Source organism: Morone saxatilis, unplaced genomic scaffold (assembly GCF_004916995.1).
Source record: "Morone saxatilis isolate NCDOM2014 unplaced genomic scaffold, NCSU_SB_2.0 Contig8, whole genome shotgun sequence".
NCBI lineage: Eukaryota > Metazoa > Chordata > Actinopteri > Moronidae > Morone > Morone saxatilis.
Window position 1 is genome coordinate 13,781,708 of NW_023340257.1, and position 19,949 is coordinate 13,801,656.

At 38.7% G+C, this 19,949-nt stretch overlaps 2 protein-coding genes across 2 annotated transcripts in view; one reads left to right on the forward strand and one right to left on the reverse strand.

The window, feature by feature from the left end:
- Nucleotides 1-3,568, forward strand: part of trarg1a (trafficking regulator of GLUT4 (SLC2A4) 1a) — a 14,810-nt gene extending 11,242 nt beyond the window's left edge. Inside the window, exons 2-3 of the mRNA XM_035680005.1 lie at nucleotides 2,763-2,889; nucleotides 3,448-3,568. Of these exons, the coding sequence (XP_035535898.1) occupies nucleotides 2,763-2,889; nucleotides 3,448-3,461 (141 nt within the window). The 3' untranslated portion in view covers nucleotides 3,462-3,568. The remainder of the gene's footprint in view (nucleotides 1-2,762; nucleotides 2,890-3,447) is intronic.
- Nucleotides 3,569-7,293: 3,725 nt separating this feature from the next.
- gosr1 (golgi SNAP receptor complex member 1) overlaps nucleotides 7,294-19,949 on the reverse strand; it is a 20,681-nt gene continuing 8,025 nt past the window's right edge. The window contains exons 7-9 of the mRNA XM_035680004.1: nucleotides 12,256-12,285; nucleotides 9,812-9,894; nucleotides 7,294-9,321 (exon numbers count right to left, since the gene is read on the reverse strand). Coding sequence (XP_035535897.1) covers nucleotides 9,197-9,321; nucleotides 9,812-9,894; nucleotides 12,256-12,285 — 238 coding nt within the window. The 3' untranslated portion in view covers nucleotides 7,294-9,196. The remainder of the gene's footprint in view (nucleotides 9,322-9,811; nucleotides 9,895-12,255; nucleotides 12,286-19,949) is intronic.

Genomic DNA, 19,949 nt, shown 5'->3' on the forward strand with positions numbered 1-19,949 from the left:
GTGTGTGTGTGTGTATACACTGGTTGGATTTTGTACTCTACTGTACATGGCACATACACACACTGTATGTGCCATGTACAGTAGTATGTGTTTAACAGTATCACAAATTAAAAGCAGCCCAACTTTAAAACGAATTAAGTTTAATGAGAAGATAGCGACAACTGTGTGAGATTTGTTGTTTTGGGACTCTCACACATGGAAGCAATGCACAAGGATTGAGGATCCATCCGTCATTCCTCGCACACATACACATAAATCATCCTGTCTCCATATCTGCAGCATACATAAAGCAATATACATACAACATTAAGTTGATCTACAACCCCTTCACACTGCTGCGCTCACTCCATCCAATTGGCTCTGCAAGTCACATCCTTCCATCAATCCGCCAATCTGAAATAGACAATTTCACCGCTCACAACCGTGAATAAACTATTGTTGGCATTTTACCTTACTGCAGCCTTCTACTTCTACAGCCCCCCACAGACAAGTCAACATTACTGTACTGTATGTGTGTCATTTCTCCTTTAAAATAACTCGGCTGTCAATTAACTGACAACCACCTGATAAATATTTTAAAGCGTTACTCTCAGAGAGCTCAAGCTCTTGTACTACGGAGGGAACCATCTCTGGGTTGTGTATGGAGGACCAAAACTGTATATCACTGTAGTTTATGATGGGGTTTTTTATGTTGTACTGATAGTGTCAATATTTATTTGTTTATTAGGATCCTAACTAGTGCCAGCTCTTCCTGGGGTCCACAAAACCATCAATATGATTACTGCTGTATGTCATGAAAATATAAAGGTTTTCTTTGTTACTGGTTGCTTGTATTGATAAATGTTAACTCACTGGGGAGTTTTACTTATTGAATGTCACTGTCACAACTCTCAAAAAACAGATTCAATAGGTTACATCTTATTATATGTAGCTCAGTTTTTCAGTATTTTACATATTGATCATATTGTAGCATTAATGCCCAGGCATTTAGTCTTCAGCCATATTTTTTTCCCCACATGGCCTCCAGTATCCATCCTGTACCTGATAACCCCTTTGAGTAAATTTCAGCTGTGGATTCACAAAATATGGTATTACTTTCCCCCAAGAGAGCTCGCTCCAGGATGTCTATCAGGCCAGATTCCTTCTCCCAGTTCTGTTTGACACAGACACAAGTGTAGTTTTTGGAGGTTTTTATTCTATTGTATATTCATGATATTAGATACTTGTTATCTTTAATCCTCTTTAGGGATTATTGATATTATTGCCTCGTTCCATTTTTGGTGTGTTTGTCCTTCTTTAAGCGTGTGGTTAAAGCACCTGAGAGCACTTGCATTCATTCAGGCTTGAAGGTTTTGTACCATTCGGCTATATAACCATCAGACCCTGGTGTTTTGTTCGCATTTGGTCGGGAGATGGCATTATCCAGTTCACTGAGGGTTATCGCTGCAGTCAGTGTCAGATGGTCTCCTATTGTGGAAAGATCCAAAGATTTCAAGAATTGTGAAAAGAGTTTTGTCAGGTTGAGTTAAAGGTCCTTTTGTTAGGCCTCGAAGAATTGTTGAATATCTTCTAGTTTGTAACATATTTTATTAATTATTTGATTTCTTAGTTTCTCTCTGTTGTTTTCCTGATCAACATGATAATTGTGATGTTTTTATAATATTTTTGTCTAGTAAATCTCTGTTTTTCTTCATCACAGATTCTATTTATTTATTTTTGGACATGCTTTAGTTGGGCCAAACATTTTTTATTATATTTTTTTAATAGAGTTCTGAATTTTTAGGTTTTTCAGTTTTGACTGTAGTTCTAATAAATATTTATGCTTTTCCTTTTTTCTATGGGTAGTGAATGCAATAGTGTCACCTCCTGTTGATGTCACAGTACATTTGCCAATAATGTTCCATTATCCTTATTTTCCAAGGACTGTTTCAATTCCTTTTGATATAATATTTGCACTATCTATATTCAGTATACTGGTGTTAAGTCTCCACAATGTTTCCCTCTTATTATTATCCAGGAGTAATGTAAGATATGCTTCTGAGTGGCCCATAACATTTCTAACACCTATTTTGCAATGGACATGATAAGTAATTTGCAAGTAATAAGCAAGTTGTTTTTGAGTGAAGGTCCCTCCATCTATCACGCCAGATTCCCTCAACAGTTTCCTCATGAACTTTGTCTTTTCTGCTTAAGCAACTTAGTACAGTCAAGTTTTTATTTTATTTTTTATTTGATTGTACCAGTCCCACAGATAAATATTCCTGATGATGACTCTATCTTTATTATTCTTTTTAATGATCTGTCATGACCTGATGAAAACATTAAATAAAGTTACTTCTGTGTGATCTATCATCCCTTCAACTAAAATATAGCGAGCTTCCTTATCGTAATTGGAGTGGTTAGAAAAATGTACCTGTTAGACAGTAATATGGCCACTCCTCTCTTTTGCAATGATTTATGAGAGGAATAAAATGTATTAATGAATCCTTTTTCAAAGTTCAAAGTTAGAGAGACACGTATTTTCCCAAAAACATCACTTGTATGTTTTATTTTAGCAGTAACATTAACTATTTCTCTGCATTATATAACCCATTCACCTTATTACCTTTGGTGGCCCATTGCAACTGAAAAAAACTGCTATTTGATAAGCTATGGTTAACAATGTATGTATGAATGTAACATCTTACAGTATATATCTATGCCTTGCTTAACATTATGATTCAAATGTTACAATAATATACTGTGTTTTTGTGTGTCTCCAGTCCAGAAACAGTCTCCAGGTGGGGGATATTGACGGGGCCAGGAGGCTGGGTCGACTGGCTCGTCTGCTCAGTATTGTCTCCATCGTCCTGGGCATTGTCATAATCATAGTCTACGTCTCAGTTTCAGGTACAGAAACAAAGACAAATAGGACACATTGTAGAATACAATGACGTGCATCGAAAAATAAATGTGTTAAACCTGCCTGCCTTATACCACAGCTGTTTTTAATGTTTGTGATAAAGACTCATTATTTATTTGTGCATGAAGTAAATTATATGTTTATAGTAGAGCTTATTTTAAGTCTGCAAAGGGAGGAATATTTGGACATAATGTATAGTGTGTGTCCACTCACAAATGCCCACAGGGCTTTTACAACAAGTGTTCATCAACAAAGAATGCCTACTGCATAACGATTACAGGGTGATATATGACACTACCCCACAAGCATGAGATGTGTGTTTTTCAATGTCCAGACTCAGCACATTTCCAAGCCTTGTGTGTGTGTGCGTAGATTGATTTAGCACTGCAGCGAGTGTAGTAGGCTGACTGTGCAGCAAGGGCGGCTACGCTGCTGCTCAAAGCCTACAACACTTGAGCTACACCAGTCAAAATAATGAAGCTGTCTTTGTGTCTGACCTGACTTTATCTGACAATGCCACGCTTCTCCTCTTCTTTCTTTTACAGTCGTAAAGCACTGACATGGAGGACCCGAGAGAAGAAAATGAACCGTGAAAGCCAAACCACGGGCGCAACGAGGAAAAAAAATAAAAGCCCATTCCAAAAAAACAAAAATTCTTAACTTAATGTCATATGGTAATTACATCATCACCACCCTCAGAATGCAAAAAATAGGCAACTCATGAGAGTAGAAGCAAGTAAACAAACGAAAAAATAGATTCAGAGATGCATGCATTAGAATCCAGTAACATTTGCTTGACAAAAATAAAACCTGATGTAGAATTGTTCAGGTTAAAACAGAGGAAAAAGAAAATGCAGATTTGTATGTGGACAGAGGGACTCAAATGTTTCTTTTTGGAATAATGGACTTCTTAATATGAAGAGGATGACCTACGTATGAGGAGGGAGTGAACAATTGACGTTTTCGTGTCTGGGATGGGACTCCTTTGAAAAATGGATTCTGGGTTTTGGACTTCAAACTTTGGACAGCTGCATATAATCCTCATATATTCCTTACTGAATCTCTTGCATTCAAAGCATATACAGCTACAAATATATTTGAAATATGGATATATGAATATATATAGATGTACATTTTATAAAAAATGTTTGTATGCCAAGTGGTGCTGGGTTTGTTAAGACTGTCACAATGGCTTTGTCAGCACTTGGATTATCACCGGAAATTCAAGGGTTTGTGAAAAGGGGCAGGGAACACATTTTTAATTTTTGTTATTTATTATAATTTATGTTAAACTAAAAAGAAATTGAGACCAACTGCATGCCTGAATGTATATAACCAAACGTCTGCCTTCATTTTGACTGTTATTAGTTGTCTCTTTTCATATAAAGGAGTCAGAGAGGCTAAGAGGTTTGCACATGGAAGAGTGATTTGTGTACATTATGTGAGTCCAGCCACTGTATGTGTGTATTGTGTGAGGACTGTGATCTAACACCCCCCTTTATGTCCCCAAAATACCTTTGCCTTGCTCTGGCAGAGACTGAAACGCATGCCAAATCTCCAACCATCCTTCGGTCCCTTCTTTTCTTTCACATACTCTAATTCTTTACCACAAAACCTGACTTAGTGGCTGCCGTCCTTCAGTTTTGTCTCTTCCTTAAACTCCATTTTACATACTACCTTCTAATACCTTTCTACACCGTAGCTCCCCATTTTCCATTACCATTCTTACACTGTTATACGTTGACTGTTAAATTTCATTGTTTCACTGAATGTTTTTTCTGCTCCTTGTGCTGGTATGAAATGTATTTATATGGGAAAATATATATATGCAATATGTACGCATGCTATGGGCCAAACAGGCTTACACAAATTTATTTTTTGTAAACGAACAGGCCTTCAAATTTGAGTAAAATTAAATATCATTTAAATAATACTTCTTTTTAATCCGTCACTTTATCAGAGAGAAGTCACTCTATTAAATCCCCTGTGGCTATGCAGGACTGTTGTATTGACACATTACAGGCTTATGCTACAAGCACAGCTAACATCACTGTAAGATCATGTAGCATTATTTACATCCACGGCTTTTCTTTAGGCATTTATGTTTTTGTTTTTTTTATCTTGTGCAATTTAAATCAGGAATCATTTGGACAAAGTCTCTTTAAAGTGATATAAAGCGATTAGTTGAGTTCCAGTGGTTGTTTGTTCAAGGGCTCATACAAGTGAAACAGGAAAAACACACCAGCTAATTACAACCGATGACAGAGGACATTTATCAGACTATGCAGCTATAAAGCGATTCTTCCACGTCCTAAACTAAACATCATCAATGTAAGGCTGAACAACTGCAATCATATCAAGTATAAACACCATGTGGCACAATGTTTTGTGCAAAATGGGTTTTTAATCGATTTCACTCCAGTTGTACATAAAAATCACAATGATTATCAGAACACCGGAAACAGCAAAATCCAAAGAGTCCCCATGTTTACTACCATGCTAATGTAAAAAAAATATTTACATTACATTGTTGCCAAAACGGCAATGTGTGTAATTTCTGTAGAAAATTAAGTTTCCATCTCTGAAACTGGTGTCTAGCCTATAAGCTCTGCTCTGTCAGTAAAACAGTTCAAAACTTTTTCAGTATACTGTATGTTCCAGTTTTCATCTTTGTGGTGTACATTTAGCATGTCTGGAATAAATGTTACCATGCATGGTCCAAGTTTTGCCTTTTATGTGGGGTTTGTGTGTTGACAGCCATGTATCCGAGAGGCTCTACTGAGATAGATGCTAACATGCTCACAATGACAATGCTAACATGTTGATGTAAAGCAGCTGTATGTTTACCGTCTTCAACATCTTACTTTAGCATGTAAGCGTGCTAACAGAGTACAGCTGAGGCTGATGGTGAATGTATTTGATCATTAACCAAAATATAAACTTTTTACCTGAAAATGAGAAGATCAAGTCATGTAAAATTCATACTGATAGGAACATGAATAATATAAGGGTCAAATTTGATTGCAATCTATATTTCATTAAAGAACAAAAATGTCAACCTTAAGGTGGCGCTAGAGGGAAACACCAAAGTCGGTAGACTTTATCTTCTGGGGATGACGAATGCGTAGAAAATTTAATACCCACCCATCCAATAGCTGGTGAGATATTTCGGGCTGAACCAAAATTGTGGCCCAGCTGACTGACTTTGCCACCAGTGGGTAAGAAGTTGTGCAAGATATTAAGTGTACTTTTTGAACAGTTGTAAAACAAAAACAAACAAAAAATCAGTGTCATCAATGATGTAAAGGACCAAAAAAGAAGTCATCATTTCTCACACTTACCTCTCACACATGAGGAGATTGGACACAATAAGAGCTACACCCGTGGTTACAGAATAAAAGACCACATTTGTGTAGGTAGTATTTATGCATACTGTTCAGCTTTTATTGAGACTGAATCAGAGGGATTGATTTTACTCTACATTAAGGCTGCCATCTGCAGTGCTGCTGTATTGGAGTGCACTATATTGGACAGCTGTTGCTCGTATAATATTTAAAACCCTGTACATACAGGAGCACACAAACACCATTTATCATGGCTGCCACATCTATGCCTTATAGTTCTGGAAGAAAATGGAACATGAAGAATTCATAACAGATTTTGCACTTTTAAAGCTCCCCACACCTACACACTGCAGAGTAGTGTCCTATAATGCAACCCTTTCTCCTGGGCTTTTCTATGTCTTATATACAAATATTCTGCTCTTTAATTAACCAAAAATGTTTTGATTGTTTTGCTAAAAGCTAGGATAATGCCTATCTTTACACTCAAAAAGCCTTTTATCTCATCAATAAACATTTGCAGAGAAAAGCGATTGAGGCCCGAAAGTCATCAGACGAGCGAAGCATCCCCGACGTTCACGAAACAATGCTCAAAATAGCCATGATTTCTTCACAGACACAGAGGACCAGACTTGTGTCGTACATTTCAGCTGCTGTGAATACACAGACTTTGTGCTCGTCAGAAGTCAGTGTAGCAGGACCCGTCAAAGTGAGAGGATCTGGTGCTTTCTGCTTGGGTGGCGTTCAGTTTGAGTAGCTGAAATATTCAGGAGTTTAACACAGGGTTAGGGTTAGGGTCTGAAGTCTACTTGATGGCATGTGCATGTTTGAACCAAAAGTAGACTTCAGCACAGGATTTCCTTTTACTAAATGAAGTAAGATATTGAAGGGAAGATGTAAATGCATGTCTGGGTGCTGTAAAAAAAATAAAAAAATACCAGAAGACATAAGGACATTTTATAGAAACTGCAGTCTGATCAGTCTTCAATACTGTCTTTCTTTGTGAGGACAGCATCAAACAGAGGGAATGAGGACAAGAAACCAAATTTATCCTCTTCAGCCCATTGAAGTGAGCCTATTTTATTTGGATTCCAGTCGAGTAACAGCCTGAAACTGTGAGACAAAAACACATTGATGTTTCTCACACAGCTGCCTTGCTTTCACCTTTTCCCCCCCGGCCAACTTGACTTTAATAAAACAAGTCAAACCTAGTCTGCAAGCATTCCCATCTCAGATGTATGCTTCACTTCCCACCTTTAAATGCACATGTCACTTCCAGGTGGATTTAAATCAAATAGGGGGGTTATGCTGGGCTCTGCCAGGTATACTATACTAACAACAGGTGCAAAATGGTTTGAATCATTCAATAGAAATTTAGAAGTAGTGCACTGAAGGCAACAGAGGAGGCTGGTTTGCTGTTGAAGACATTTCACAACTTTATCCAAGATGCTTATTTCACATGAACCTGATAACTCTGTCATTATGTGACAATCTGCCAGTCAGGGTGGGCCGCAGTAGAGTAGCTCCCTTACAGCTGGTGCCCCATGTACCAAGGCTGAGTCCTTGTTGAAGCAGCCATAGGTTTAAAGGCAAAAGCTAATAATAAGCAAATAATATAACAATCTGCCAATCATTAGAACTGATGAAGCCTCTTGTATGTGACCAAATCAGAAGAAACTGTGTGCAGTGCAGCTGCCTTTTACGGTATACTTTCAGACATTCTTTAACCTATGATTTAAAATAGATAATAGATGTGCTGGTAGTTAGTCGTTCTTGTGAGAGCCAAACACACATTTGATAGCTGACTTTATTTTGTGCATTTCACTTATCTGACTTAAAGAATAGAGAGTAAATCAGTTATTGGAAATGCAGATATGACTGTAATAGGACTGCACTTAATTATCACTAAATAATCCATTTGGCTGATTATTTTTGTTAATTCATCAGTTGAGCCCATTTGTAACATATCCAAACTGTGTCTAACAAGCAGCTGAAATGCCAAATATTGAATATTGATTTGAATATTGAAGGCAGCTCATTTTGTTATATGAGAAGCTATTTGGACTAACTACTTTTCGATCAGTTATCAAAATGGTTGCCAATTCACTTTCCGATGATTTATCACATTGATTGATTTAGCTCAAAATATAAAGCCAGTGAGAGCAGGATATCTTGGTGGCTGAGGAGGTTAAGGTGCTGACCAGAAACCATGTTTGAATCTTGCTAAGGATTCTCTCTCTCTCTCTCTCTCTCATCCAGTCAACTCTTTAAAAGAGGAATGTAATGCAAATGCATAAAAAAAAAACTAACATAATTTTTTGAGATATGGAAATGTAGTAAAAATACTATACATTTTTATAAGCCTTGCTGTGGCATCCTGGTGGTTTAAACTGCTCAGAAATGAGAAGGCCCAATACACTTTCCAACAGAGCTCAAATCATATAATTTAAAAAATAAAATGCTTTAGATGTTCAGTATGTAGTAGTGTCAGACACTAGTTTGCACATACTGATATGAATAATTTATTAATTCACATTTTACAGCCCACAATGAACTATCCATCTTACTCCATCAATTAAAAAAAGGACCCTTCAACTAAAAATCCTTCCACCTGTGAAAAAAAGTATACATCACACATTCTCACAGTCTCTTCAAACTTCCTTCAGTCTCTCTCCGAGCAAGTTATTAATATAATTGTTTAAAATCTTGTCTTATTTGTTGGCAGAAGAGCAACCAACCACTAGCCCTCCATGTGTCCCACAGCTCAATACAAGTTCAGTAGTTCATGTTGGCCGAAATTTTGTTTCCATCCAAGAACTGGACCAACTGAATGTCCTTCAGCTCAGGAAGCCTCCAGGGTCCTCCAATCACTGAGCTTGGTCTCCTGGGGTTCCCACGCTATAAAAGAGCAGATCACTCCTGCTCCTGTGAAGATTTCACCAGCCCGGTGCTTTCAGTGAAAAGCGTAGAGCAGGAGGAGAATGGTGCAGACGCCAATCACTGTGCCGAGGATGAGAGAGTCCCGTCTCTTCCGCAAGTTGATTCGCTGGATGAGATTGTTGATGGTTGGGAAACGGTCTTGGAAAGTCAAAAGTTAAAGGAAGATCACAAATATTCAATATTCACAAATGTTTCAGTTTAGAAAAACAGCTCCATTTATATCAGTTTTTTAGGATATTAATCCACTGTACAAAAGCCAACTGTCTAAAAATAACATTGGATATCAGGCATGGATCAAACTATTTCACTGTCGATGCAATGCAAAAACCAAGTGTGAAAATGTGTGAAGATATCAGGAACACTCACAAACAGAAGGATTCTGACTTCCGGCTTAAAAAGCAATTACTAATAAGACAACTGTTTATTAATAATAACTTGAATGAGGTTGGTCTGGAGACTTTAACGTTAACGTTAAAATTATAAAGAAAGGAATACCTTTCCATCATAGAAAAGCAATATGTCAGCGTCGAATTCTGAAGGACGTGTGATTTCATAACAGGAAACCTTCATCTTCTAATCTATTGTGTGCTTTCCTCTACTTGTAGCACATAAGCAGCATAAAGGATACTGGCCAGCGTGTTGACCCTGCTCTGTATGGATTTCAGTATGCCCCTTTGGGAGGTCATGTTCTCCTTGGTCGCCATGGCAATACTAAAGAGACAGAAAGAGAAATGAGTTGAGAAGTGACAATATCCTACATGAGGGTGCTGTCATTAGTAGTGTAAAGTGCCAGTGAGTTCGCACATGATTAGAAATTAAGCAAGGTACAGTAAACCAGTAGTCTACCAATCTTCATATCCTGTGAAACTATTAAATAGACAACATGTCTGTAGGCACGTCCACGCGACAAGCAAGGGAATCATTCTGGGTACCTAAAGTACGTGAGTGTGAGTCGCCTAGGCTTGCAGAAGGAAGGTATAAAGTTGCTGTGATATTGTACCCCTCTTGCTCTCAAACTTGGGCCTCAGCAACTTACAGCAACAGCAAAGTGCAGCTGGGCAGTTGGCAGAAAAAGTTTCAGGCTCTATGTTTGCCTTCTGTGGCATCCGTTACACACAATAATCAATAGCAGCTACTGATCCCACTTTTGAGCCCTTTACAGTTGAGACCATTTGGGTAAAAGAAGTCCACTCGACAAAGTAAAACATTGACTTAACTGTAGTGTTAATAAGCTTGCAAATAAACTGCAAGTAGCATGATGTAATGCTTAAACAGCATGGTGACAACCAGTAAGCACCGGCCACAGGGGACAAACTCCACCCTTCCCAGAGTGACAGCGCCCCACAGGAGCCAGGTCAAAACAGGGTAAATGAAATCAACAAGGTTGTTTATTCTTTTGGCGAGTGAAATTGATGAGCAGCAGGCTTAGAGAATGTGTGTGTGTGAGCTTGAACGCAGGTAGAGACAGAATTTGTCGCGTGTGAGTATGAGTATGTGGACACCCTCCACACGGGTGCGAGGGTGAGGTCATGGCATCTCCTGACAGTCCGCAGTCTTGGCCTGGAGCAGTGTTTTGGGGATCATGTTCCCCTCAGTCAGGAAGAAACACTTTGCTGACTCCAGCAACCTCCCCAAGCCTTTATCTCATTATTAACCAGCTCATGAGAATCAGAACTGGAGGAGAAAGACTGCCTTCACACACACAGTGTGTGATCAGTCAGTGGTCACTGTTTGAAAGTGACCTGGGCAGTGGTCTCAAGCTGGTCTCAAGTCCCCTGTCAAAGTCAATTTAATCAGAAACCTGATGCATAGGGGCTTTACAATCTGTTCAACGACACCCTCTATCCCAAGACTGAAGGCCCATTCGGATAAGAAAAATGCCACAAGAAATAACCTTTAACTAAAGTATCAAATCCAAAGAAATGCTTTTTGCGACAAATGGATTAGACCATTTTATTTATTATTTAGCTATGATTTGAGATGTGGTCTAGTCACACTGACACAGTTAAAATACAGTATACACAAAAGTGGCATGTTAACCAGCACAGAACTGAACTCCTTTGACCATCACGACTCTCAGCTTCACAATATGTAAATAAAAAAATAGTAATATTTTAACTTATATTATGATTGCAATATGATTCACAATAAGTGTGAATGATATTTTTTGCAACACAATTTTAATTTTTGCTAAAAAAATTGACAGTTGTTGGGGTTTATACAAAACAAACATGTTTTCTTACATCTTGAGCACAAGATTTGCAGACCAGGTCGTCTATGCAGCACTACAGTACTTCATTAAAATGCTATTTTGTCACACGTGCTGGCAAAAGCTCATAAAAGAGTTGTGGAAAATAAGCTGAGATTGGGCGAAAATGTCCAATTAAAGGAAGGAAAGGAAGGAAACAAAAGGGGAGAAACACAGCATCGCCATTTCAGAGACAAAATCTACCAATCAGACCGCTATTCTAGCCAATCCCACGGGTAGTCAAGATATGCAAGGACTGAAAACAGAAAAGGCAATGGGAAAGGACCAAGGGAGGAAGATGGAAGAAAAACAGACTGAAGGGAGGGAGGGTAAATCCTATGAAACATATTTGTCATTGAGAAAGGAGGAAGGAGCGGTGAGGGATGAAAGAACTGGGAGGAGTTAGTCACAGTCCCGTTTATTCTCAGACTATTTTATGTGACCAGGAGTTGACCTGTGACCAGTACAAACAATAAGCAATGACATTGAAAATTCATTGATAAAAAAGGAAAGGTTCAACAATACACATACAAGCTCTGGGCAAGAAGTCAACCGTAACTCCTAAGACACATTACAGTAAGAAACAACCATTGAGATAGTGGTTACTGAATCAGGAGGCACAATAAACAAGGACAATATTTCTGCAGGTTGGTCCAAGATCAACATGACCTGTTAGGCTTGACATATCCAGGCCATGTTAAGGTCTACTGAGGGTTTTGAGTCAGGCTAAGCTGGTAGATAAGACAACAGGGAAGGGGGGTGGGAGCCGTCACATATACAAATATATGTGTTTCCATATGTGCAACACAGAAAGCAGGTCTTACCTTATTGTGTCATCCATCAGACGGTCAGAACTATAAACAAGGAGTGGGAGAGGGGGGGCGGGGAGAGAAAGAAAAAAGAGTGGTTAGTTATTGACATGAGGCAGTGTAGCAAAAACATGGAATGGTAAATGACGAGGGGGGTAGTCATTCGTATCAGTTTCAGATTGGTTGTGTTCAATACTGAACTCTAATTACGTTACTTGGTGACACTGAGCTGGACAAAGAACTGAATTAAAATTTCATATCAATCTTATTAACTCCCACATTGTCACTATCTAACCAGTCTGGCAGAACACAGCATAACGTCATTTGAATTTCCCCACCAACATCAATGTGGTCTCATCTCTGTGTCTATGTTGTCAACAGCCGAAAGTAATATATGGCATCGGTCACACAAAACACTAGATATATATACACCCCAAATCTGTAGTTTCAATTGCTAACAAATAACTGTAAGCTATTGTTAATTTGTATTTCTGTATAACCTCTGCATAGAATAGTAGTTAGTTTATTTTCTCCTCGTGGATGAGTCCCACAATGACCAAGTAATACTGGACTAAGTAGACCCTGAGGGAACTCCACTTGAGAGATCCTGAAGCTTAATATTCTGCATAGTTACATTAAAAGAGGGAGTGTCAAATGCTGACTTTTGTTCTGCAGAACGAACACACACACACACACACACACACACCTCTTGTGCTGCAACACCAGTTTTGTGTCTCAGGTTGCTCATAAACAACAATGCTCTCAGCAGTTTATTCCCTAATTGGAATCAATTTGGATAATGTTCCAGAGAACTAAAGGAAACCAAACAAGCAAAACTGCAAGGATTGTATTTCATAGCCCAACATCCATTCAACAAATCCACATCCTCATTGTCATGCTCAATATGTGGTTTCTGTTAAGCTCTTAGCATGCTTACATAGCCAGACAAAGTTACAGGAAGAGAGGGAAGGTCTCTCAAAGATTCCTGCCAAAACCTTATCCACACCAGACCGCAATCATCTCCAACATTCACCTAAATCTTTTCTCTAGACCTTAAAAAGGACCAGTATGCAGCACTGTGCTCAGTGGCATCGAGCAATGAAGATGCAGACCGCAACTAAACTAAATAACAGTTCGACCCTATGTCAAGCCATCCTTTGGTTTGTTCATTCTGGGCTGTTGTAGAAACATGGCGGTTCAACATGGCGGCCTCTGTAGATAAGGACGTCTTATTTTAAAGTTGACAAAGACACAACAATTATACACTTATTAAAATATAGATAGGAATTTTATATTCAATTCATGCCAATAGATCCTCCTAAATGTTACCGACTGGACTTTAACTTGACCATCTCAATGCTAATACTATTTGTAATCTCATGCCTGAAGCCAACCAACCCCAACCCACAGTGCTCATGCCCATAAACATGATCCATAATGCTCTGGCAGCTTCTGATGCAGCCATATCTTTGACTCCATCGACTCCTTTTTACCTTGGCCTTGAGAGAGTGCCATGTCACTTTTAATCACATTATTTAATGTGAAAGTATTATTTTTATTATTATTTATCACATGGTAAACTTAAAGAGAAAGTTGGATGAGCATAAATATCTCCTTACATTCAATTCTCTCTCTGCACTGCAGTTTTCTTTTTAAGTTAGGGGGAAATATACCATGAAGCTCTGCATGTGCACATACACACATGCATTGTTGGCAAGTATGTGTGCTGAGCTAACAGTTTTTTTCAGCTAACAGATGCTAGGTAGCCCTCAAAGGAGTTTCAAAGATCCAATTTTTCAAAAATGATGAATATGAGGAAGACTTAATAATCTCATAAGAAAAACAAGTCGATTGTTACAGAAGAAGCACTACAGGGCTCAAAAAAGCAACTCAAGCTTTGATTCAGGCAGAAAAAAAATTATAATATAACTACATAACCAAGTAATACCATGAAGAGGTTCTAATTAAATTCGATTATGGGCCACACAAGTGACTTTCACCGGGTCACTTATACTGTCAATTATTGACCAACTGATTTCTCAATGGGGAGACCATTTTCTGGGTAACATATTAACATAATCACTTTGAGACTGGTCCTGCAAATAACCCGTAATTCTAGGGACTGACCTCAATCAGTAAATGGGGATTAGATTAATTGCTGTAATCCCAATATTTACCTCATCTCAACCTTATTAGTCTCTCCATCTGCAGTTGCATCTCATTAAGCTCTACATTTAACATAGTTCCCGAAGTGGTTACGGGACAGGTCGGAGGGACTGCCATGAACAACGGATGCTAATAAATGTCAGTGGAAGGGAGTCAAAAAGAGAATCCCATGAGACTGGACACTGAAAGGAAAACCGTCACGATTTGGGCTGGGCCGCCTTCTGGTTTTGGATCATAGTGCTGCATATGAGCACCAAACTCCTATTTGGCAGTAGTTTGAAATATATCATTTCCATCGTCTTTATCAGGCTGAAATGGAATAATTTACAGGAATGAAATCACTGGATGAAAAGGGATTGTAACAGTCTGGCACATAATTCAGAATGAAGGCTAGCAGGCACAAATGGATTGTAGGAGCATCATGCACAGTGGAGTAGGATGTGTAGGCTTAAAGAGAAAAACCAGGCCAGCAATGACACCTAACCCTTCTTCTGTCCTACAAAATCCTACAAACATCTTATCTGATTAACTTCAGCTACGTGTTGTGAGGTGACGGCCACACAGCCACAAGACACTGGTCTTAAATGATGGAAGAAAAAAAACATCATGGTGGACAGACGAACGACTGACAGATAAAACTAAACCTTTAACTGCGACAGTGTTCACATTATAAATCATGAGCTGAAGAGCAAAAGAGAGAGTGCCTGTGAGCTGAGGTGAGCCATGATTCATGGAGTTTTATATGCATAGATGAGATGGGGAAAAAGATTTATGTTTTGTTCCCTCCGTCATCAAGCCGCAGCTGTAGTGGTGAGGTTGATTGTCCCATCACGTTTATGTATATATGGCCTTCTGTGGTTTCAGCTTTGAGTGGGTTCCTTCCGTTTCCCTCGGTCAGTGGTGTTTTGCTGCAGTCATTAAATCGCTCATTAGCTCCAAGCTAATTGCCTTTCCCAGTGTAATGAATCAACCCACCCTGCCCACATGCTTCCTTGCCCTCTCTTGCCAACACATGAACGTAGAAAAAGACAAGACTGCTTACGGCTCACATGCATGTCATTTTTTTGGCTTGGGTTTTTTTGCATGAAGAACTACCCGAAGAAATGATGTCTGCATTGGCAGTCACTCAAAGCCTAAATGACTTAAAAGATTTGAATTGAAATGATAACAGAATTCTTTTCTGTTGACTCGTCAATTATTTGAAGTGGTATTCTGAAAGAAAACACTTTACAGCAACCTTCTGAGAGTAATGCTCTGTCAGGTTGGCTTTTAGAGCAATATGAGGCAACTAATAGAATCAGCCAGGTAAACTGAAACATTAATTACTTTGCCTAGAAAACGGACTTGCAAATCTTGGCAACAGTTACAGAAAGCAAACTGCATCAGCAAAGAGGAATGGTCACAAATCAAAGCTCAGAGCTGATTCAAAAATCCACTGCTACACATTCAACACACATTACACACACACTGTGAGATTCTAAGAGATGATCTTTACAGTAACGCTGCCATTAACCTTCATGGCTAATTAATATATACAAAAACCCAAGCATAAGAAAGTGCTAGACTCTAGAGGTGCAAGAAAGGCAAATGGTGGCAAAAACTGGGACTTAAACGTTGGGAATCTGTAACAACTAAGGACTAAGGATCTACTAAATATTCCTCCATTCTTTTGCTGACAGTCCTGCTGGTGGGGCTGGCCCTACACATTGCAACTGGGCAGCAGAGAAAAAGCTGTGGTGATGTAAAGCATCTGGCTGCTCAGAGATGAACATCAGTTAAATGGGAAGTCCTTGGGCAAGTAAGTAGCAAAACACTTGACTGGAATCAATTAGGAAAATGGTGCCTTCTTTCACAACAAAGTGGCAATAAATGGTACACAATCTTAATCTTGATAATGTCTTTACAGGAAAATGCACTTGCAACAAATCATAATTGACTGATAAATATGAGCTTGTCAGTGAGGTGCTGAGGTCCATCTTCTAGCAGCTTATCTTGTTATTCAAAGAGAGCAAAACACAGAAATGAACTGACCCAAAATGTGTCAGACACTTTCACATTCATGTTGGGTAAACCTCTAACTGAAACTTTCTGAATTGAATTTGAACTGTTTAGATCCCTTTGGTGAGCCAGAGCAAGCAGGGCGGTACCTTATCCTGAAACCTCAGAGCTCCTCTGCTGATTACATTAGCATATCAGGGAACTGGCAGCTCAGATCGAACTTCTTAAAGTGGGCAACAAGCCAGGGAGAATGCAAGCAGGGGTCCCAAACTTGGGGAAAAGAAGAGAGAGAGAAAGAAAGAAAACAATGTAGTAACTTTGAGAAAGAGGCTGCAGCAGGTGGGCACTGTGGCAAGTAAATAATTAGTTCAAAATGTTTCAGGTAAAACTTTGATGATGAAGGATCCAACAATATACCTATACTTTCAGATTTTTGCCAATTGTGTTTTTCATCACCAACATCGCTTTTTACAATATATAACATGTTGCAAATGAAAGGAGAAATTGAGGCTACCCAGAAGTGGGTAGGGTTATACTGACCCCATAATTTTCTTCTGTTAATATAAGGCCATTTGAGCTTTTCAATTATTTGGATGGGGAATAAACTGATCTGGTTTAATCATAACTACTGACTGAACAAGATGTTTTGTGCCTAAACCTTAAATTTGTGAACTGTTAAATGGTTGAATCTCAGCTTATAAACTGTTGAAATGTTACAAACACACCACGAAGTATCCAAAAGAAAGTGGAACTAAAACAGGATGGCTATGACAAAAAACAAGATAGTTTTTTACATCATCTCATTCTAAAAAGGTAACAAAACGTAACCATCCCTCTACTCAGGTGATTATAATGAAAACATACTTATGAATATTATATTCATTTCTGCCAATAGATCCTCCTAACACACCTTTACGGACCTTTATGGTTTTTAAAACTTTTAGATGCTGCATGACTGCATACAAAGTCATTCTGAAACACCTAAACTTGCAAGCAAATATAACTCCATAATATCCAGTCCAAACACCCCAACACAATTTAGACCCAGAGGCTCATCAACCCAAGACAACTGGGGAATTATGCACATTGCTAGATAGAGCTTTCAACAACTGGTTTAGCATGAATTTGGCAGGCTCAGATGTCCTCAGACAGTGTACAGTGCCAGGAAGTGATCCAGCATTGGAACCAGAGGATTGTTGAGTCTACTGCATGCAATTCCAAAGGAATTGTGTTAGTTAATGAGAATAGACACAGATTTGCTGTAGGCAGCGTGGACTGATTCTCTAATACCAGAGCTGGAAGAATCCACTTTATGAAAGTAAAGAGGCAAGAGATAAAAGAAACAAATGTGCGTCAATGTAAGGTGTAAATTTGCTTTGCTTCACACTGCTGTGGTAAAAAAAAACAACAATTCTGTTTGACAGGAAGTCCTTATCGGAATGACCACTGCCATTAGAGCTGGTCCAACATGAACTTTTAATGGACCTGCCCCTCCCTCCCTCTAGATTATTCATGAATACTGACCTCTATGGCACAGAGAAATGGAAAAACAGATATACAAAGAAGGAGAAAGAGAATTAGTGTAAGTGTAAGTATTAGAGGTGTTTGCAGACAGCAAATAGAAATGATGTGTTTTCAATCAGCTCCCAGCTATCTCAGATCCTACCAACCTGTACACCACAGGCTGCTGCTATCCACCTAGTATTGTCTCATGTAATATGTAGGCAAGTCTGACTGATGTGGAACTAAACAAGATTCATCACTACCAACAAGAACTAGAGAGGAGGCTATCCTCTAAATTAATGTCTGTCTCATTGGGTTCTGATAAGAATAAATGCAGGCTGGCATGTACTCCGCCCACAGGAGTCATTTGTAGATTAACTGGAAGGGACTATACCATTGGAAAGTGATTAGTCTTAGCTGGTCAGTTTGGCAATGCTGGAACCATCACATGCCAATATATTATAGACTCAAACACACACAGAGTCACAATAAAATGCCTCCTACACTGCTTTTGCAAATTTATACCAATACCAAAATGACAACCCCACAGACTCTCTTTAACATGGTGTGCATATTAAATATTAAATAAGATCCAAACAGATTATGTAAACTTGCATAAGGGAAACTTCATCATTCATAAAATAGTCGTTTGAAAAGAGAGCATCAAAGACTGTGTCTGGAAGAGCTTTTTAACTGATATCTCTCCTCTTTATCGAGTTATCTGTGCTCTGCCCTCAGTAAGACTTAGACCCCTGCGCTTGCCGCTAACACATTTTAGTCCTTTTCTCTTAAGGCCCTCTTTCCTGTTTTATGGCTCTAATAGGATCAATCAAGCGTAACTCGATCCTCATCTCCAATCTCCTCTTTCCCCTCCCATCTTTGCCAATGGTCTGGGGAAGCCCTATAATATGGGTTGTGGTTTAATAAGATTATTTCATTATCAATATTGTGATCAGTTGTGCTGGATTGGCACAAGAGCTTGCCTGCTGGGAATGCAAGTGGCTACAGCAAGTGGGAGGAGGTTCAGCACAATGCATCACTGGACAACCCTGTTCTCATTTCACATTTCTGAGCTTATTTTATCTTCAGTATTCAGTTGGGTTATTTGGAGACCCATTTGAATAAATGAGGAAAGAGAGGGTCTTATCTTAGAATTTCCTGACACCACATTATCGAGAAAAGAAATACCACAAGGTACACAGCAGATACAAGTAACCATATGACTGATTTTTCAGGGCCACTCCCTTAATGACAGGACAGAATAATGTTTCTCTCGCTCTGCTTCACTGCATGAATCCATTAAAGCGTTCACTTGGGTCTTTCCCAGTAGTGTCATAGAGACACAATGCAACTTGACACAATGTTGGAGAATCTATGCGACTACACTGACAGAATGCTACTGCAATTAGTAAGATTGCAAGATTTGATACAATTCACAATACAGGGTACATAATAAGATTTTCTCACTTTTTTTTAACTAAATCTTTTTCATCTCACCAATTTGAATCTTCACATATTTTATTGTGTCTTGCAATATAGGGTTAGATTCCTAGTGTTCACCGAATCCCTCAATATGAATCCCATGTAATACCTCTTGGATTAACATAGCTTGCATCAACTCATCAGTTTTATCACCATTCGCTACAGATCTCGTGTTACATTACTGTCACAAAGCATGGCAGCTGTTACAGAAACAAGGCCAAACGTTGACTGAAGTGGTACTTTACAGGGTGTTTCTAAGTCACACTTCATTTAGCTGATAATGTTGATGCAAATGAATAATTTAAGCCATAAGCCAGCCATAAAATTAAAAATCTAAACACAAGAGTCCTGAAAAAGTCCTGAAAATTGTCACTGCTAAACCATAAAAAGTAATACTGTCTCTAAATGTGCTAACATTTTATAACAACACACACCTCTGGGTATATCCACACATGCACATACATATGTATAAGCCTATTGGGAAACTGTATTAATTGTGGAAGACTAAACATTAGCATGTCAGAGCAGGTAATGTCTGTTCTGAAATGAATGAAGAGGTC